The sequence below is a fragment of the Pelophylax lessonae genome (genome assembly GCF_965119305.1).
Source record: "Pelophylax lessonae genome assembly, chromosome: 4".
Classification (NCBI taxonomy): domain Eukaryota; kingdom Metazoa; phylum Chordata; class Amphibia; order Anura; family Ranidae; genus Pelophylax; species Pelophylax lessonae.
The window spans coordinates 213156883-213177984 of NC_138771.1; the positions used below are offsets into that span (position 1 = coordinate 213156883).

Below are 21102 nucleotides of genomic sequence, written 5' to 3' on the forward strand. Positions count from 1 at the left end.
AAACTAAAATATCAAAACTTTACACTTCTCATCTTGACCTAAACAGTGTCTAAGTAAGTGAAATACAATAATCAAGTCCCATAAATTGATTTTAATCCAAAAGAGAATGTCCTTTATACCGCCACATTATAAGTTCTGTGTTCTTCTGTGCCAAAATGTTTCAGCTATATTAATCCCTTCACCACCCTTATCCCTTAAGTGAAAAGGAGGCTTACCACAGTTTGACGACCCCTTATAAAGTGTGTCATACAATGTTTTCCGTATAGTCTCAGCTAGGGATTGACCAATATAGTTTTTTTCAGGGTCGATACCGATTTTCCGGCCATCCTTCAGGCCATAGCTGATATTAGGTGCCGATATTCTGCACATTTAAAGTTTTTATTTCTCTTACGTCCTCCGACAGTCGCCACCGCCTCTAAGTCATCACTGTTGGGTATTGACTTCCGCTCTGCAGGAGTAGCTAGGCATGTAGACTTAGTCAAAAGACAAAAGGCATTAGCATATACACACCCATTGGGGCTGTCCCATCTGGTCAATACCCCCCTGCAGTGACCACTCCCAACTCAGTTTTAATCTGCCTAGCGTCAGGAGTAGTCAGGCTTCCCTGTGCTGGGGCTTCAGTCTCAGCCTTCCTAATCTTTTATTTGATTTTCTTTAAAATTGTCAGTTTTTTCTTACTTTACTAGTTGTTTATTTTGTCAGCTTCTAGAGTTAGCCTTTTCTTCAGATGAAGACGGATCATTCGGTGCTGGGATTCGCACTGACCGCCTTGGTTCTCCAGGGCAGAAGGGTCAGATGGACCCCCAGCCCGCCATTGAGCGTTCAGCTATGGTTCGCCCTGGCATTACGAACGACCCATCCCTGCTCGCCGCAGGGATGCAGCCGTGAGGTGGCTACCTCACAGGACACATCTGCGATGCTGCAGTGTCTTGTCCCTGGCTCACGGCACTCCCTGTCAGATGAGGACAGCGGTTTTGCGTTCATAGAGGCATCCCACGCCATCTGGTACAGGTAAGTACTTCTGTGTGGGGCCTCTGTCTGGGGTGGCAGTCTGTGTGCTGTGTGTTCCCCATGTCTGTGCCTGTGTGACTCCCTATGCGGTCCCTGTGGGGATCACTTGTGCAGATACTGTATGTTTTCTGGGGGTCTCCTTCCCTGTGTCACTTCGGTGTATTGTTGGGGGTGCAGACGTTTTTTGTGTGGCGGCCGCAGCAGTGTGAATTTGCGCGGTCCGCCATCTTTGATATGGGCAGGCATGTATAGCTTCCCTGTGGGCGATACTGCATGCTAGTTTGGCGCCATCCGCCGCCATTTTGTGGGAGGTGGACGATCGGTCCGACCGCATGTTCGGCGGCCATTTTGGCGTAGCCTCCAATGCATTCCTATGGGGCAGCCATTTTTCTCTGTCGCTCATTGACAGACGTAGTCCTCTTGATTAATATCAGATTGGGTTATGCCAGGGCTTGACAAATTTGCCTGAAATCTAGGAGCCAGCTAAAAAAGTTAGGAGCCAGTTTTTTTTTTTTAAACTAACAACCAAGCTTTATTTAATAAAACGGATACTAAATTTACACATAAATACGACTAGAACCCCACTCTCCTCTATAGCACAATTGGATGAAAACAGACTGTCTGTCTCTTTCCATCCGATGCCATCTGATCCGATCCACGGGATGGATAGAAAATAGAACCACCATCCGTCTGCTTTTGGTGGACAGGATCAGATGGCGGCAGATTACTGCTTCATAGAGGAGAATGAAGGGTCCGATAAGGTCTGTCTGAAAAACTGACAGGCGGACCCGATCAGACAGCCCGTGTGAAAGGGGCCTTCGGCTGTGGCATGGCGATGAGGGGGGGAAAAAAAAAAGTGTGTATATATATATCTATATATATATAGATATAGATATATAGATATATATTTATATATATATTTTTTTTAATAATTGGAAAAATATTTTTTTTTTTATTTTTTTTAATAATTAAAAAAAAAGAAAAAAATATATATATATATATTTTTTTTACATTTAAAAAATAAATTAAATAAATAATAATAACCACACTCCCTGTCAAAGGTAACTAACTGGACAGGGAGATGGTAATGAATTGAGACCAAAAAGGCAGTGGAAACAGTCATTACAACAGTCATTACTCCCGGCCTCCACAAGAGGGCGCCAGTTCCCCATTGGAAGCCTGTCATCTCAAGTAGGCCGAAAAGCCGGGGCCTCAATTTTCGGACGACCCGGAAGTCCGTGCACTCCGTGCGCGGAAGTCCGGGCAAAAATGACAGGACACCCTCTGCAGGGCACCCCCAGGCGCCAGGTCGCTAATTCTAGTCGCAAATGCGACCTGGCGCCCGGGGATTGTCGAGCCCTGGGTTATGCTGCCCTCTACAGGAGTAGGACTAGGCAGAAGGAAAAACGTTCTGGCCACACCTTAGGGGCAGACCCAGAGGGTATATCCTCTTCCTGTCTGCTGCAGGAAATCAGTTTTTTTCGGTCTAGTCAGGAGTAAGGACCTAAGCTCCTTGCTGGGATCTTTTGGTCCTGGCAAGATTTTTTTTTTTTCAAGCTAATCACGCCGGATCTGGGCGACGGGCTGGATGTTGAGATCCAGTGGTCACCCCAGCCGGCCTACGAGCGCGTGCAGACCATAGCTCCACGCTGGGTTGGCCGCGACACATTCAAGTAAGTATGCGGGACCGGGCGACGGGCTGGATGTTGAGATCCAGTGGTCACCCCGGCTCAGCCTACGAGCGCGTGCAGACCATAGCTCCGCGCTGGGTCGGCCGCGACATAGTCCCATTGGACGGGGACTGACCCTGCGAGTTGAACGTCTCGCTTGTACGCCAGGAACCAGCAGAGTCACGGCGTCCGTATTGGTCGACAGCCCCCCATCTCGGTGGAGAGGGTACTGTGAAGAGAGGGTGCCCGTCAGTTCCGGTATGGTGAGTAAATATTCCCCCTTCCCCCCTGTGGGGTTTTTTGGGATACGGGCCCCTCTGTGTATGGTCGGATCCTTTCTGACATTAAGGTTCCCCCTTTAGCCTATGACAAATTCACCTATCCCCTGGATAGTGTGATCTGGTTTGGGAGCTGATACTCCAGCAGGCTTGGTTTGGGAACTAAACACTCTAAGCAAACCTTGGTTTAGGAGCTGACACTCTAGCAACCTTGGTTTAGGAGCTGACACTTCAGCTGGCTTGGTTTGGGAGCTAACACTCTAAGCAAACCTTGGTTTAGGAGCTGACACTCTAGCAACCTTGATTTAGGAGCTGACACTTCAGCGGGCTTGGTTTGGGAGCTAACACTTTAAAAGCAACCTGGGTTTGGAAGCTGACACTTCAGCAGCCTTGGTTTCTCTAGCAGATTGATCCAAGGAAGCCTGGTTCGATTTACCATAGTAAACATATAAGCATCCAGAGCAAAGGAGGTATAGCCTACCTTAGACTGTAGATATCGCCATGCTCCCGCAGGCCGACAGGCCGCCATCAGCCGTTCCAGAGCCGGTCACAGGCCACTGCACTGGAGGAGCCACGCTAGATCGGCAGTCCGCCGCCATTTTGTTGTAGACCGCATGCCTGCATTGCCTACACAGCCCGCCCGCAGGTCACGCAGGCCGCCATTTTTTCGAAGTCTATTGTCTTCTACATGGGGGCGGCCATGTTTGATGTGCCCAGCCGACCTCGAGGAGTAGCTGGGAACGCCGGAAGGCGTGCACAGGGGGCGGAGCCACTTCCCTTCACCCGGGAAACCTAGTACAGGACTTCCCAGTCTGCATAGGACAACGCTGACAACAGTTTGATAAGGAAACTTCTCTGCATCAGGTGGTGAGCCCTTGGGGTCTCTCTCTCTCTGTGGGGGTCCAAAGCAGGTACACTGAGGGGCGCTATTGCGCTGGTGGATTTCAGATAAAAAAAAAAAAAAGGTATTTTTTTTTTTTTAAAACTTTTTTTTCACTGGCAAAGTGTCCTGGATTAACATGAACCCTGCCACACATGTATCGCCACCTGATCCCCTCAAGGTGGCTGCAGGACCCTCCAGTTCCCCACTGACTATTGAGTCATTGTCAGCAGTTTTGGAAACTTTTGTATCCCGGGTGGAAGTGGCTTGTCAGGGACAGGGCGCAAGGAAGCGACCCCCCGCCTACCCCCATTTCATCTGAAACTTCAGATTCAGAGTCTGAGCCTATCCCTGCAGTTGCAGGTACCTCATCTGGGGTTTGTGTCTCGGGTACTGTCTCTTCAGACAGTGAAGAGGATGTTTCAACATCTACCATAGCCCGAGAGGAAGCGTTGGTAAATGCATTAATTGTAGCCGTGTAGCTGATACTGAGATTCCATTTGGTACTAATAAACGCGCCAAAATGGCGAAAGTATTTCCCTTACCCAAGTGTTTCGGTAATGTAATTAAGGAAGAATGGGGTCATCCAAAACGAGCCCCTACTATTTCCAAACGCATTAATAGGCGTTATCCGTTCGAGGAATCCCTCCTCAAGAAGTGGACAGTACCATCTATGGTGGATTCTCCAATCTCCAGATTGAACAAATCTACTGTTATCCCATTGGAGGATGCTCCGTCCGTTAAGGATCCAGTGGATCGTAAGGTGGAAGCCGTGTCTCGCGCCATCTTTTCCCTGATTGGGTCAGCTTTCAGACCAGTAATTGCTATTGGTCTGGTTTCTCAAACTGTAACAGTATGGACCAAGTGGTTACGGCGGGACTTAGAAGGGAGTGATATCCCTCAGGCGGTATCAGATCTGTTAGAACAGATGATACAAGGGTTACAGTTTATCTGCGACGCTGCGCTAGACGCCACTCCATTATTGGGGCGAGCATCAGTCTCAGCAGTGGTTCTCAGGCGTACACTGTGGCTAAAATGTTGGTCGGCAGACCAAGGTTCCAAGAAGGCTTTGGCTAATCTCCCTTTTCAGGGTGAGCGCCTATTTGGGGCTAACTTAGATGAGATTATCAAGGATCTCACTGGAGGCAAGAGCACTTTCTTGCCACAAAGTACTAAGGGTAAAGGACCTCGTCAGAGACGGGGGCCTTCCTTTTCCGCCCATAAGAAGTTTTTTTCGCCCCATGGGCGAAAAAGCAAAGCCCTCCAAAACTCCTTCGGGAGGTTTTAAGGGGCGCTGGTCGGGCAAGCAAATGCCCGGCTCCTCCAGACCTGAAGATAAGACTACTAAAGCCTGAAGGTGCGCCCCCACCCATAGCTGGGGTGGGGGGACGTCTTCGCCGGTTTCCGGATCCATGGCTTTCCAGAATCCCGGACAAGTGGGTTCGCGAAGTCATAAGGTCAGGTTACAAGATCGAGTTTCGATCTCTCCCACCGGTGCGATTCTTCCCTTCCAATATCCGACTATCTCCGGATCGCTTAGAAGCTCTGCGGGGAGCGGTCACGGATTTACTACAACAAGGAGTGGTAGTCCACGTTCCTTGGACAGAGCGTTTTCAAGGGTTTTATTCAAACCTGTTTACAATACCCAGGAAAGAGGGTAAGGTGCGTCCAATTCTGGACTTAAGAGCACTCAAATCTTTTTTGTCAAGATACAAAAATTCAAAATGGAATCCATTCGCACAGTAGCAGCCTCCCTGCATCAAGGGGATTTTCTAGCGTCCATAGACATCAAGGATGCCTATCTTCACATTCCCATTTACGCAGGACATCAGCGTTTCCTGCGTTTTTCCGTAGAATAGAACCATTATCAGTTTGCGGCGTTACCCTTTGGTCTCGCCTCAGCTCCTCGGGTCTTCCCAAAGGTGTTGGCCCCAGTGTTGGCGCTGTTGCGTCAACGAGGCATATCGATTCTAGGTTACCTTGACGATCTTCTGCGCCGTGCGGAGTCTCCGCAGATCTTGTTACAAAACTTAGAGATCACCATGATCTCTTTGCAAGAGTTTGGGTGGCTGGTGAACCAGCAGAAGTCTTCTCTGGTTCCCACCAGGAGGCTCGACTATCTGGGTCTAATTCTAGACACATCCAGGGCAAAGTATTCCTTCCGGCAGGGAAACTCCGGAAGATTCAATCAGCAATTCAGTTGTTACTATCCGACAACTGGCCTTCTCTTCGGACTTGCATGAGGGTCCTGGGCTTGAGGGTGGCTTCCTTCGAAGCAGTACCATTTGCCCAGTCCCATACCGAATCCTTCAAGGAAGAGATTCTTCTCAAATGGAATCGGAATCCAGAATCTCTGGACAATCGGATCCGATTGAGCGAGCGGACCAGGGAGTCTCTGGTCTGGTGGCTTCGGTCTCCGATGCTCAGCCAGGGGAAGTCATTCTTCCAATATACTGGACGATTGTCACCACGGATGCCAGTCTATCCGGGTGGGGAGGAATTCTCGGTCAATTATCTGCTCAGGGGCTTTGGTCCCTGGAAGAGTCCAGGTTACCGATAAATGTATTGGAACTAAGAGCGATCAGACTTTGTCTGATGCATTGGATCGAGCAGCCCCGGGGCAGCCCGGTGCGGATCCAGTCGGACAATGCCACAGCAGTGGCTTATGTCAATCATTTAGGGGGCACCAGGAGTGTCCTGGCAGCCATAGATGTGGCCAGCATTCTTCGTTGGGCGGAACGATTGTTCCAGCTCTCTCTGCGGTATTCATTCCGGGGATGAATTGGCAGGCAGATTATCTCAGCCGTCATATTCTGGATCAAGGGGAATGATCTCTTCATCAAGAGGTATTCCACCAACTGTGCCTCCGTTGGGGCACCCCGAATGGGATCTGTTGGCATCTCGGCTCAACAGTAAAGTGCGGAGGTTTGTGGCTCGCTCCCACGATCCTCTAGCAGACACCGCAGACATGCTGATCGCCCCGTGGGGGCAGTATCAGCTACTGTATGCCTTCCCTCCTCTCAAGTTACTGCCGAAGCTTCTTCGCAGGATAGAGGTGGAGGGAATCCCAGTTATCCTGGTAGATCAGGACTGGCCTAGTCGGGCTTGGTACGCCGACCTGGTCAGGCTCGTCGCAGACGTTCCTTGGCGACTTCCTCTTAGGAAGGATCTGCTATCGCAGGGACCGATCTTCCATCCTGCTTTACGATCGCTGGCTTTAACGGCCTGGCTATTGAAACCCAGGTGCTGAAGGACAAGGGATTGTCAGCTTCAGTTATTCCTACTCTAGTTAAAGCAAGAAGAGCGACTTCCAGAAAGCTTTATCATCGCACATGGAAGTCTTAGATTGCGTGGTGTGAATCCCTTGGGTTCCCTCCACGTTGTTATTCGGTGGGCCGAATATTGGCCTTTCTGCAACAGGGGGTTGAGTAGAAGCTGGCCTTGAGTGCTATCAAGGGTCAGGTTTCAGCATTAGCAATCTTCTTTCAGAAGCTTTTGGCTATTCATTCCTTGGTGCGGAATTTCATCCAGGGGATGCGACACCTGGCTCCGCCAGTGCGCGCGCCTTTACCACCCTGGGATCTTAATTTGGTACTGTCGGTTCTTCAGAAACCTCCCTTTTAAAATATCAGGGAGATTCCCTTGCTTACTTTTTCCCAGAAGGTGGTGGTCTTGGTGGCTATCACTTCTGCACGCAGGGTGTCAGAACTGGCCGCATTATCCTGTTGTTCCCCATATCTGGTGGTTCATAGGGATAAGGTCGTTCTTCGTCCGAATCCATCCTTCCTTCCTAAGGTGGTTTCAAAGTTTCATTTGAATGAGGACATGGTATTGTCTTCCCTGAGTCCTAAGCCCAGTCATCCTCGAATTCGCGTTGCATTCCTTGGATGTAGTTCGGGCGATCAGGGTATACTTGAATACTACGGATTCATTTCGTAATACGGAATCACTGTTTGTGATCACGGATGGCCCTAAGAAGGGGTTGCCTGTTTTTCTGCCGCGACCATCTCTAGATGGATCAGACAGACGGTGGTATAGGCTTATTCTATTTAAGGGTCGGGATCCCCGTTCCCTGTTAAGGCGCACTCTACGCGGGCGCTTAGTGTTTCCTGGACCTTCCGCCATCAGGCGTCAGTGGTTCAGGTTTTCAAGGCGACTACTTGGTTGTCGGTTCATACCTTTACAATATTGTATAAGGTTTATGTGATGGCATCGTCAGATGCCTCTTTTGGCCGCAAGGTTCCTGCAGGCCGCTGTTTGAGGAGACTGTTGGTCTACCTCGAGGGTTTGTTGGGTAGGTCTCATCGGTTTGCTCGATGAGTCCCTTGATACTTCTGGTTGGCTCCGGTTGGGCCTTCTGGATTTTGATTTCTGTTCCCACCCCTCATTTGTGGCACTGCTTTGGGGCGTCCCAATCTGATATTAATCAAGAGGACTACGTCTGTCAATGAGCGACAGAGAAAAATGGATTTTTGTAAGATCTTACCGTAAAATCCTTTTCTCTTAGCTCATTGACAGACGTAGTACCCGCCCCTCTACTGTTGAGTTGGGTTGGGTTAAATTCTCTGACACTGCTTTGTGACAGAACTGATTTCCTGCAGCAGACAGGAAGAGGATATACCCTCTGGGACTGCCCCTAAGGTGTGGCCAGAACGTTTTTCCTTCTGCCTAGTCCTACTCCTGTAGAGGGCAGCATAACCCAATCTGATATTAATCAAGAGGACTACGTCTGTCAATGAGCTAAGAGAAAAGGATTTTACGGTAAGATCTTACAAAAATCCATTTTCCCTAAGTCTGGCAGTCTATAGTTCAGCCTACTTCAGCAGCACTTCCTTTCCATCTGCAGCAGGACATCGGGCTCTGCAGGTTATCGCTTTCCATATTCCTCTGTATTATCGCTTCTGGCTCAGTTTTCTCTTCTCCTTTTGGGGGTCTTTGTCACTGTAGCTGTAGCGGTGGGCTGCGTATTCCGCAGTGATCTTAAAGGGGGCAGTACACATTTTATTGCACTGTTTTTTTCTGTAACCTTGAGCAATGGATTCTCAGGATAACCAATTCCCCCCAGCTCTGGTGGGGGCACCCAGTTCTCCTGTGGCCCCGCTGAGACCTGATTTGGCTGCTGTGGTGGCGACCTTGGTGGCTAATATGTAAATGCTGATGTCTGAACGTGCTGCAAAAAAGAGGCCCAGATTGTCTCTCTCCTCTGATTCAGATGGTGATATGGCTGCTGCTGCGAGCATGCCCTTTTCAGGGTCCCGCTCATCCTTGGACCCCCCGGGGTCTGAGGGGGAGGCTGAGGTGGATGGGGTTGATACCTCCTCCCCGGGGTCGCCTGAAGAACATGGATGAGTTAATTGTTTCTGTCAAGGAAACACTACATTTGGAGGATGAGCCCTGTCCTTCGGGCGTTTTGTCCTCGTTTGGGACGCACAGGAGACCAGCAAGTCGGCGCAGGTTTTTTCCTGCCCAGCTGAATTTCATTACACTGTTAATGAAATGTGGCGCACATTGAAACGTCCATTCCTGGTACCTAGTCGGTTCAAATTGCTTTATCCGTTTGCGCCGGCTACGGAATCACGATGGTGTGTGCCTCCACAGGTGAATCACACTGTGGCCGTGTTAAACAAGGCTTCCTTGGTTCCTACTGAGGATACTCTGGTTTTCCGGAATCCCACGGACCGGCGGTTGGAGTCTCTAGCCCGCTATTCCTACATGGTGGCGGGTTCGTTGCTCAAACCCGTTTTCGCGTCCATTTTGGTGGCTCAGACGGTGGCTGATTGGACTAAGATGCTTAGGAGCAATCTCGTGTCTGATGGTGTTCCGCCTGCCCGGCTGGAAATGGTGGATCAGATCCACCAAGGAGTCATGTATTTGTGTGATGCGGCCTTGAATGAGGCCCCTTTAGTGGCTCGCCTCTCCAGTGTCGCGGTGCTTAACCGGCGGTGGATATGGCTGAAGAGCTGGTCGGCCGACCAATCCTCACGGAAAACTGTTGCTGATTTTCCTTATGCTGGCTCTCGCCTTTTTGGCGAGGCGTTGGATACCCTGGTAAAAGGCGTCACGGGGGGCAAGAGCACTATGCTGCCCCAGAACCCGAAGAACAAGTCCTTTCGAGGCAAGCGGGGTTCTGCGCCTAGATCCAATCAGGGTTCCTTTCGTGCCTTTTGGAACCAATCCAAGGGCAAGGCCTTCAAGGCTCATGGCAGTCAGAAGAAGCCCTGGGCGGGTAAGCAGAAGTCCGGCAATGACGGCTCGGCGGGTCAATCCACCTCTGCCTGAAGGGGCGCTCTCACCCATTTCAGGGGTGGGGGGACGTTTGCACGGTTTCCTCCAACCTTGGCTGCTCCGGATATCGGACAGGTGGGTTCTGGAAATCGTTTGATCGGGATACAAGATCGAATTCCTTTCCCGGCCGGCGGACAGATTCTTTCCCTCAAATCTTCATTTGCCTCCGGGGCGTCTGCAGGACCTGCATCAAGCTGTGCAGGACCTTCTTGCTCAGGGAGTGATTGTCCCGGTGCCTCATCGGGACAGGTTTCGGGGGTTTTATTCAATTCTGTTCACTGTGCCCAGAAAGGAGGGCAAAGTGCTTCCTATTCTGGACCTGAAAGCGCTTCGTGCGTGTTCGGAAGTTCCGTATGGAGTCTCTCCGTTCGGTGGTGGCCTCCTTGAGTTCAGGAGAATTCCTGGCCTCGATGGATCTAAAAGATGCGTACCTGCACATCCCCATTTTCGAGGGTCATCAGCGGTACCTTCGTTTTGCTATCGCAGAGGGCCACTACCAGTTTGTGGCGTTACCTTTCGGTCTCGCTTCGGCACCAAGGGTGTTTACCAAAGTGTTGGCGCCGGTTCTGGGCCTGCTGAGGGCTCAGGGCATTGCGGTCTTGGGTTACCTGGACGATCTACTTCTGGGATCACGTGCCAGCCAGGACCTAGTGCACGATCTGTCCACCACGGTACAGACGCTCCAGGAGTTCGGATGGACCTTCGACGTTCAGAAATCAACGTGGTCTCCATCGGTTCGTCTTCCCTACCTGGGAATGATTCTGGACTCTGCTCAGGCAAAGGTGTTCTTGCCGGAGGACAAGCGCCGGACTTTGCGGGACGAGATCAGGTCCCTCAGGGACAGCCCGTCCTCGTCACTCAGGGCCTGTATGCGGGGCCTGGGTTTGATGGTTTCGGCCTTTGAGGCGATACCCTTTGCTCAGTTTCACACGCGGGCTCTCCAAGCGGAGATCCTGGACAGGTGGGACAAACTGCCTCAGTCCCTGGATCTGTGTGTCTCCTTGAGTCGTCAGACCATATTGGCTCTTCTGTGGTGGCTCCAGTCCCCGTCGGTGGCGGAAGGCAAGTCCTTCTGTCCGTTGGTGTGGACGGTGATTACTACGGATACCAGCCTGTCGGGCTGGGGTGGAGTCCTGGGCAACCTGTCTGCCCAGGGCACTTGGTCGGAGGAAGAGTCCTCCCTCCCGATAAATGTGCTGGAATTGCGAGTGATAAAACTCTGTCTCTTCCAGTGGTCGGACCGTCTTCGGGGCCGTCCTGTCCGGGTACAGACGGACAATGCTACCGCGGTGGCTTACATCAACTACCAAGGGGGCACCAGGAGTGCTCGGGCGGCCTGGGAGGTGACCGACATTCTGTCTTGGGCCGAGGCTCATGTCCCGGCGATCTCGGCAGTTCACATTCCAGGTGTGCAGAATTGGCAGGCCGACTATCTGAGCCGCCAGACCCTGGACCAGGGGGAATGGTCCCTACACCCGGAGGTCTTCCAAATGCTGTGTGCGAGGTGGGGATCCCCGGACGTGGATCTGTTTGCATCCCAGCTAAATCGAAAGGTGGAAAGGTTTGAGGCAAGAACGCGCGATCCGTTGGCGGACGCCTCGGATGCGTTGGTAGCCCCTTGGCATCAGTATCGTCTGATGTATGCCTTTCCTCCGATTCAGTTACTATCCAGGTTCCTCCGCAGGTTGGTCTCGGAACCGCACCTGGTGATTCTGGTGGCTCCGGACTGGCCACACCGGTCCTGGTACGCCAACGTTGTTCACCTGGCAGTGGCGCCTCCGTGGCGTCTGCCTCTGCGGAAAGATCTCCTGTCTCAAGGTCCAATCTTCCATCCTGCTTTACGGTCGCTGGCTTTAACGGCCTGGCTGTTGAGACCCAGGTCCTGAAGGACAGGGGTCTCTCCTCTGAGGTCATCCCTACCCTTGTCAAGGCTAGAAAAACCTCCTCTGGTAAAATCTATTACTGTACCTGGAAGGCTTATTTCGCCTGGTGTGAGTCCAGGGGGTTCTCCCCTCGCTCGTACTCGGTGTCGAGAGTGTTGGCCTTCCTCCAGTCTGGTGTGGACCAGCGCCTAGCGCTGGCCACGATCAAGGGCCAGGTGTCTGCACTGGCTATTCTTTTCCAACGCCCTGTGGCGTCTCATTCTTTGGTTCGCACCTTCATTCAAGGTGTGCGACATTTGGCTCCTCCCAGGAAGGAGCCCTTACCTCCATGGGACTTGAACTTGGTTCTGTCCGTCTTACAACGTGCTCCCTTTGAAAACATTCGGGAAATATCGTTGCCTCTGCTGTCTAAGAAGGTTGCCTTTTTGGTGGCGATCACTTCGGCTCGCAGGGTGTCAGAACTGGCAGCGTTATCTTGCCGTTCTCCGCACTTGGCGATTCACCGGGATAAAGTGAATATCGGAAGCTCTTTCCAGATTTTATAAGGTTTGGTACAGAGTGATCCAGCGGATTTTACATTTCTACTCAATGCCTTCACTATATGCTACCTCCTGTAAGTAGACATCCTGAGGGGAGAGGGGCTACATTTTGTTGTTTTTTGTGTTTAATAAACGTTATTGGCGGAATTACACTATTGTTGCCCCACTCTGTTCACTTACATGGTCTGTTGGCAACGGAGGAGATTGTGCAGTTAATAGAGGAAAAGTGGTCCAGTGTCCAATGCTGTAACCTAGTGGTGGAGTCCCTTGAAGGATCTTGATTCACCATCTTCTGGTGAGTTTTAAGAATAGGGGGGGGTGCACAAAGTGGTGGTGGAAATCTGGTGCTACGGTCAGGACCCCTCACACCCTTCCTGGGATAAAGGATTGTGTCTAACCAACCTACCACATGACCTGGAAATATCAATTTAAAGGACTTTGGATTTTATTCTTCAGTTCGTTTTTATAGCGCTGCTAGTGTTTGAATATATTACTTTGCCTTTTAATATTATCGGACACCTTTTTACAGTTGACCATATATATATATATATATATATATATATATATATATATATATATATATATATATATATATATACATCTGTGTGTATGTATATATATATATATATCATGATCTAATGTTTGGTGGTTCTAAGTGATTTTCTAGTTTAGAAAAAAATACTGATTTTTGTTACTTGCAAATAAAAAGTGCAAGAATAGGCCTGGTCTTCAAGTAGTTAAGATTACCAAGATTACAAATTACCAATAAGTAGTCAAGTGGGGACTCCATCCACCAGATTCTAAGTATAACAAAAATATCATTTTCGGGAGGACTGACCCATAATCAGATTTTAGTTCTCTGCACTCAGGTTAATGAAAGAAGAATTCTGAGCTTATGCTATAGGTAAAAGCCCATTGCATGTTCTGTTGGTGTTACTGGATAATTTTATTTCCTTCCTTTTTTTCTCTTCTTTCTTCCTCCCAGGTGATAAAGTTTTGTTAAAACACCAACTATACACCGCTACTGTAGTTGAATACACGAGTTCAGTGGTTGAAGTAAGTGTCTGTAAGTTTTACATGTAAAGATTTGTTTCATTCATTAGGAGTAAAAAAATATACATTATGTGGGTGGTTACAGTGGTTTAAAGGGCAGAAGGTTTTTTTAGCAGTTGGCTCCTGCTGCTGTCAATTATAGCCAGTGCCCAGCGGGTAGGGCCAAGTCCCGCAGTCTGTGTCAATAAATGCAGACATTCAGGCTCGGGAGTGAGCCCGCACGAGTTCCCCCATAGCAACCGCAGTCGGTGAGGAGGAGGAGCCAGGAGCTCCTGCAGGGAACCAGAGAAGAGGAAGATCATGGCTGCACAGAACATGTAAGTATGGTGTTTTTATTTAAAAAAAAATAATCATTTGGGTTTAGAATCACTTTAAACCAAGAATTGGGGTTGTTTTACTTGAGCAGTTGGTATGGTTTATAAAGGACAAATCTTACCCATCTGCAAATATTGTACTGGTCAAGCAATTTAGAAGAACTGTAAACTATATGTAGTATGCATAGCTATATATACTGTATGTGGTGTTCCAGTAAGGAAAAAAAAAAAAAAAAGATAAAGGCTTGACCTTAAGAAATTAAGCCAAGGTCCATCTCTATGCTGCCCAAAATGGACAGCCATTTATATCCAACAGTGAAACCCCCCAATGTCCCTCATAGTCTGTTGGGACCAGAACCTAGTTGTCAGCCACTCAGTCCTAAACATTGTTCAGCTTTGTACGACTCCAAAGTTGCACCGACTTTGGAGTGCAACATGGATACGACTTTGGCTTTCACCAGTGATAATGGACAACTGTTGCACGACTGTTGCATTGTATAACATTCAGGTATGACTTTCCTGCAACTTTTAAATGTTAACATTGAAGTCTATGGCCACCAGGATGCATGAAAGTCAGAATTAAGTAGTGCATTAACTTCTTTGAAGTCGCTGCAACTTTAAGTTGCTCATATATGAATGGCTATCTTTGGAAAACATGGGGAATGATTTGTCATGCAACTTTGATGTGAATGGAGCCTAAAACCAACAAAATTGGCTCATTTAGGCAAAGTCTACCTACTCCACTGGCCCTTTTGTGATGATGTCCTAATAAGTAAAATGGAAATGTTAAGTAGATAGGAATGATTTGTGATTTTCACAGGATCATGTTGCATATTCCATTAAGCCTCTTGTTAGAAGTAGATATGCACCTAAACTGGTGAAAGAATACATACCACAGACTGTGATATTGATCATATGAATAGCATAGTGAAGCAGTTTTATGTATATTTTGTGACAAATAATTCTTCCTTATTTAGAATACTAGTACATGGTTACATGTTGTTTTGTAAATTGCACTCTTGTGTAATTGCGTTTTGAAAAGCTACTTATGATATCTGCTGCACAGCTGCTTACTTTGGGCATGCTGAGAAAATATCTATTTGCTTCAAAGTGAGTAAGAAATTACTAGCTCTTTTTATGCATAATATACATACAACTCTACAGCCAGTGTTTATTTGCTTTTTGTTTTGCTGTTTTTAGATACATGATGAGGAAGTCACATTAAGGGTTAACTCAAATTTGGAACAGTCCTATAATTATGAGCCAATGGACGTGGAATTCACATGTAACAGGCAAGCTTTTACGCTTTTAAATGTAAACACAGCATGCACAGTTACCTATTTTCTATGTTTACAACTGTGGTTTTACTTTGCTATAGAATGTTTAAGTGAGCATTTTATGTTGAATAATGAAATGCACAGTAAGTACAAACAGTGGGGAAAACCCCTTATGCCAAGTTGCTGTCAGTCACAAAGCAGTTTAATAAAGCTGTGGTTTAACCACTTGCCGACCGCCCGCCGCAGATTTACTACGGCAGGTTGGCTTGGCTGCATGAAACTACGTAGGGGTACGCCGGTCACGGGAGTGATGCTAGGGGTGAGCATGCGCCGCGCTTCTGCCCCCACTAGGCAGTGGGAATGACGATCCACGGGACCGGCGGCCGTGATTGCCGCCGGGCACCCACGATCGCTCCCCACTGAAAGAGGACGGTCAGCTGTTGTAAACACAGCTGACCGTTCTTCTCTCTGAATCGATCACAGAGCGCCTGTGATCCTTCTATATAGGATCACAAGTCTTTATGATCATTTCACAAATCCCTCCCCCCACAGTTAGAAAACACTCCCCTAGGCTCACAACTAACCCTTTGATCACCCCTGGGTTAACCCCTTCCCTGCCAGTGTCATTATTACAGTAACAGTGCATATTTATTTAGCAGTGATTACTGTAGTAATGTCACTGGTCCCCCCAAAAGTGTCAAAAATGTCCAGGGTCCGATCTGTCCGCAGCAGTGTCGCAGTCCCGCTAAAAATTGCAGATCGCCGCCATTACTAGTAGAAAAAATAAATAAAAATGACATAAATCTTTCCCCTGGTTTGTAGACGCGATAACTTTTGCGCAAACCATTTTAAATACGATTGTTGCGATTTTTTTTTTTTTACCAAAAATATGTAGCAGAATACAAATTGGCCTAAAAGGATGAAAAATTTTGATTTTGATGAACCTCTTCTCCCTTACAGAGAAATCACTATTAGCTCAACTAGATTATTTTATTTTTGGATTCTTCAATCAATTTTTTCAATGTCTTCCAATAGTGCATCCAGATCAGTGCAACCTCCGTAAAACCTTGGGAGCTGTATCCAGACTCCACGGCCTGTAATGTTGCTTCAGACACAGATGCCTACATAGGCCCTCTCTCTCAGCAGGTTGTGTAATGCATGTAGTCATTCACAGGGAGCTATACAGGTCCAGGGCTAAAGTTCATCCCTATGGAACCCAGACCCTGAAGACCCCTTTGGGTTTATGCCCACCATGACGGGCATAGCCTGGACTCTATATAGGGACCAATGTGGTGGGACAGGTAAGACGGGGTCCTCCAGTATCTCTGACCATTACTGTAAAAACGGGGGCTGTATTAGGCATGTATTGAAAATTTTTAAACTTGTTTACCACTCAGAGCCTAGTCTCAGGTGGACGACCAGGTTATACATCACACTACTTTCGCCTTGAACCTTTTATAAGGTGCTCAGAAGCTTTTTCCCCCCTTCCTGCCTTGTTGCCATGGGATGATCTTCACCCAAGTTGCTGTGTATTCCTTCCAGACAAGTTACCCTGTATTCTGTACCCTACTTCTAGGAGTACTCCAGAGGGGAATACCAGCATCTGTAGCTATGGTGGAAACCAGGTGAAACAGAGCCAGGGCAAAAACTCAAGGAACATTCGCTCTGCCGGTGGCCCACACACCACTCAACCTCTGAGTGATGATGCTCCTCTTGCATTGCAGCAGGACCCAATTTCTACAACCTACTCTAGTTCTAATTCAGGCATATTTATGGTGTAACATGTGCCAGTACCTGCCCTGCTCACCCCCCTCACTCCTTCCCCTGTTACAGCGTGCAGGGGCTCTTCTCCACCAAGGCTGCTGTCACAATTAAAATAGGCGTGGCAGTCTTTTATTCATAGTGATCTGTGAATGAAGAATCTGCAAGTCCCGTCTTCCAATGCGCTTGTAGTTCTCCGTGGACAACGAGTGTGCTGATCCGCACACTCCTAGTCCATTCGCTCTCTCCAGCTTTCTAACTAAAAGCGTGCATGGAAATGTGAGCATAAAGCCAGAGGGAGAGCGTGCAGATGCCTGACAGTGCAGCCATGATCCCCTGATATCACATATAAACATGTCAAAGGCATAAAGGTTCCAAAACCTCCTCCTCAGGAGCCTCTACATCTTCATAATGCAGGGCACCTAATCTCTGTTCCCGGACTTCAACTTCAAAATCTAAGTTCACCCTTCCTTTGAGTGTAAGACTTGGTCCACTAAATCTACCAAAGTGTTTTCCTAAGCACTCTTACCAATGAAGGGGTGCCCTCACTCCTAGGAGTTTGCTTTTTTCTGGGCACAGATATCCCAGACATGTGGACTTAATTGGTGGGTACAAAACAGAGTTAAAAACTGGACCCCCCCCCCCCCCCCCACCGCATTCTTCTCTCGAATCAACCAACAAAATCTGCCCAACAGTCGGATTTGCAGACTGGTCTGAATCATCTGTTGTCCATATTAGCAGTTGTGCCAGTATCCCCACAGGACAGTTTCAAAGGATTCCATTCAAACCTGTTCAAAGTATCAAAGCCCAGAGGTATGTGCTCTTTCTGGACATCCATAGACATCCAAAATACCTATCTGAATATTCCAATTGATCCATTTCATCAGCCTTTCTACACTTTGCAGGGAAAAAAGAATTCTTTCCGGTTTTTCGCACTGCCCTTTGGCCTATCCTCCTCTTCCTTTTCAAGCTACAGTCTGCAGTTTTCTGTAAAATGCAATATGGCAGCCTGGAGGCGTTCTGTACACAGATGGTGTACAGAACATCCCCCAAAAATGTAATTTCCTGCTTGTGTGATTGGTTTACTGAAGATACAAGTCAGATGTTGGGAAATCCCCTTCAATAAAAATGTAATTTATGGTGAGATGCTCTCAAATTGAAATCGCATCTAAAGGGATTCAGACCCTTAGCCCATTAGAGCCCTGCATGTGCAGCAGCTGATTGATAATTATAAAATCAATTCCATACTAATTCACTTTGCACATGTACACAGACAAATAAACAGCTATTTCTTCAGAATAATAAAAAGGGAAGAATCTGCAAAAAAGTGTGGTAGAATCCCTACAATGTACATTGATAACCCAGGGGAAAATGTTTTTTTCTCTTACGTCCTCCGACAGTCGTCGCCTCCTCCAAGTCATCACTATTGGGTATTGTCTTCCTATCCGTAGGAATAGCTAGGCATATAGACTTAGTCAAAAGACATTAGCATATAAACACCCATGGGGGCTGTCCTATCCGGTCAATACCCCCCCTGCATCACCACTCCCAACCCAGTTTTAATCTGCCTAGCGTCAGGAGTAGTCAGGCTTCCCTTGTGCTGGGGCTTCAGTCTCAGCCTTCCTAATCTTTTATTTGGTTTTCTTTGAAAATGTCAGTTTTTTCTCTCACTTTACTAGCTGTTTATTTTGTCAGCTCTAGTGTTAGTCTTCTCTTCAGATGAAGATGGATCATACGGTGCTGGGATTCGGACTGACCACCCTGGTTCTCCAGAGCAAAAGGGTCAGATGGGCCCCCAGCCCGCCATCGAGCGTTCAGCTATGGTTCGCCCTGGCATTACGAACGACCCATCCCTGTTCGCTGCAGGGATGCAGCTGTGAGGTGGCTACCTCACAGGACTCGTCTGCGGTGCTGCAGCGTCATGTCCCTGGCTCACGGCACTCCCTGTCAGATGAGGACAGAGGTTTTCCGTGCATAGAGGCTCCCCCACGCCATCTGGTACAGGTAAGTACTTCTGTGTGGGGCCTCTGTCTGGGGTGGCAGTCTGTGTTGCTGTGTCCCCATGTCTGTGCCTGTGTGACTCCCTGTGCGATCCCTGCGGGGTTCGCTTGTGCAGATCTGTATGTTTGCCGGGGGTCCCTGTCCCTGTGTCACCTTAGGTGCATGTTTGGGGGTGCAGACGTTTGTGCTTGTGCGGCGACCGCAGCGGGGCAATTTTGCGCGGTCGGCCATCTTTACTGTGGGCACACATGTATAGCTCCTCTGGGGCGATTGTACATGTCATTTTGGCGCCATCTGCCGCCATTTTGTGGGCGGTGAAACGATTGGTCCGACCACATGTCAGCGGCCATTTTGGCGTAGCCTCCAATGCATTCCTATGGGGCAGCCATTTTCCTGGGGTCTGGCTTATAGTCCAGCCCTCCCCAGCAGCACTTCCTTTCCATCAGCAGCAAGGACACTTGTAGCAACGCTCTGCAGGTTATCACTCTCAATTTCCCTCTGTATATCGCTTCTGGCTCAGTTTTCTTTTCTCCTTTGGGGGTCTTTCATAGCTGTGACAGTAGCGGTGGGCTGCGCACACGCAGCGCTCTTAAAGGGGACAGTACACCGTTTTTTGCACTGTAGGTTGTTCTGATAATTTGAGCCATGGATTCTCAGGAAAGCAAGTTTCCTCCAGCTCTAGTGGGGGGTCCCGGTTCTCCTGTGGCCCCGCTCTGGCTGCAGTGGCAAATAAGGAACTGCTGATGTCTGAACAGGCTGTGAGAAGGTTGTCTCTCTCTTCTGATTCAGATGGGGATATGGCTGCTGCTGCTGCAAGCGTGTCCTTTTCAAGGCCCCGCTCATCTTTGGACCCCTTGGGGTCTGAGGGGGAGGCTGAGATGGAAGGGGTTGATGCCCCCTCCCCGGGGTCGCCTGCAGAACGGGCGACCATGGATGAGTTGATTGTGTCTATTAAGGACACCCTACATTCAGAGGATGAGCCCAGTCCTCCGGGCGTTGTGTCCCCGTTTGGGACGCACAGGACCCGCGAGTCTGTGCAGGTTTTTCCCTGCCCAGAAGAATTTCATGACACTGTTAATGAACAGTGGCGCACGTTAAAACGTCCATTCCTGGTACTTAGTCGGTTTGGGTTGCTTTATCCTTTTGATCCGGCTATGGAATCCCGATGGTGTGTGCCTCCACAGGTGGATCACACTGTGGCCGTGTTGAACAAGGCTACCTTAGTTCCCACTGAGGATGCCCCGGTTTTCCGGGGTCCCACGGACCGGCGGTTGGAGTCCCTATCTCGCAATTCCTATACGGTGGCGGGTTCATTGCTCAAACCCGTTTTCGCATCCGTTCTGGTGGCTCAGGCGGCTGCTGATTGGACTGAGATGCTTAAGCGCAATCTTGTGTCTGCTGGTGTTGCACCTGCCCGGCTGAAATTGGTGGATCAAATCCACCGAGGAGTAATGTACATGTGTGATGCAGCCTTGGCCAAGGCCCCCTTAGTGGCTCGCCTCTCTAGTGTCGCGGTGCTTCAACAGCGACTGTTATGGCTGAAGGGCTGGTCGGCAGACCAGGCCTCAAGGGAAACGGTTGCTGATTCTCCCTATGCTGGCTCTCGCCTTTTTGGCGAGGTTTTGGACACCCTGGTTTCAGGCGTCACGGGGGGCATGAGCTCTATGCTGCCCCAGAACCCGAAGTCTTTTCAAGGCAGGCGGGGTTCTGCGTCTGGTTCTCCTCTGGGGTCCTTTCGGGCCCATCCCAAGGGCAAGACCTTCAAGGCCCAGGGCACCCAGAAGAAGCCCTGGGCAGGTGAGCAGGAGTCCAGCAATGCCGGCTCGGCGGGTCAATCCGCCTCTACCCGAAGGGGCGCCCTCACCCGTTTCAGGGGTGGGGGGACGTTTGCGCGGTTTCCTCCGACCTTGGCTGATCCGGCTATCGGACAGGTGGGTCCAGGAAATCGTTCGATCGGGTTTCCAGATCAAATTCCTTTCCCGGCCGGCGGACAGATTCCTTCCCTCCTATCTTCATCTGCTTCCGGGGCGTCTGCAGGACTTGCATCAAGCGGTGCAGGACCTGCTTGCTCAGGGAGTGTTTGTCCCGGTACCTCATTGGGACAGGTTTCGGGGGTTTTATTCAAATCTGTTCACTGTGCCCAAGAAGGA

The 21102-nt window shown here is 49.1% G+C and overlaps 1 protein-coding gene across 1 annotated transcript in view; it reads left to right on the forward strand.

Moving 5' to 3' along the window:
• MOV10L1 (Mov10 like RNA helicase 1) overlaps positions 1-21102 on the forward strand; it is a gene marked incomplete at its 3' end in the record, with an annotated part of 461653 nt that overhangs the window by 238827 nt on the left and 201724 nt on the right. Inside the window, exons 11-12 of the mRNA XM_082256834.1 lie at positions 13532-13602; positions 15114-15205. Coding sequence (XP_082112960.1) covers positions 13532-13602; positions 15114-15205 — 163 coding nt within the window. The remainder of the gene's footprint in view (positions 1-13531; positions 13603-15113; positions 15206-21102) is intronic.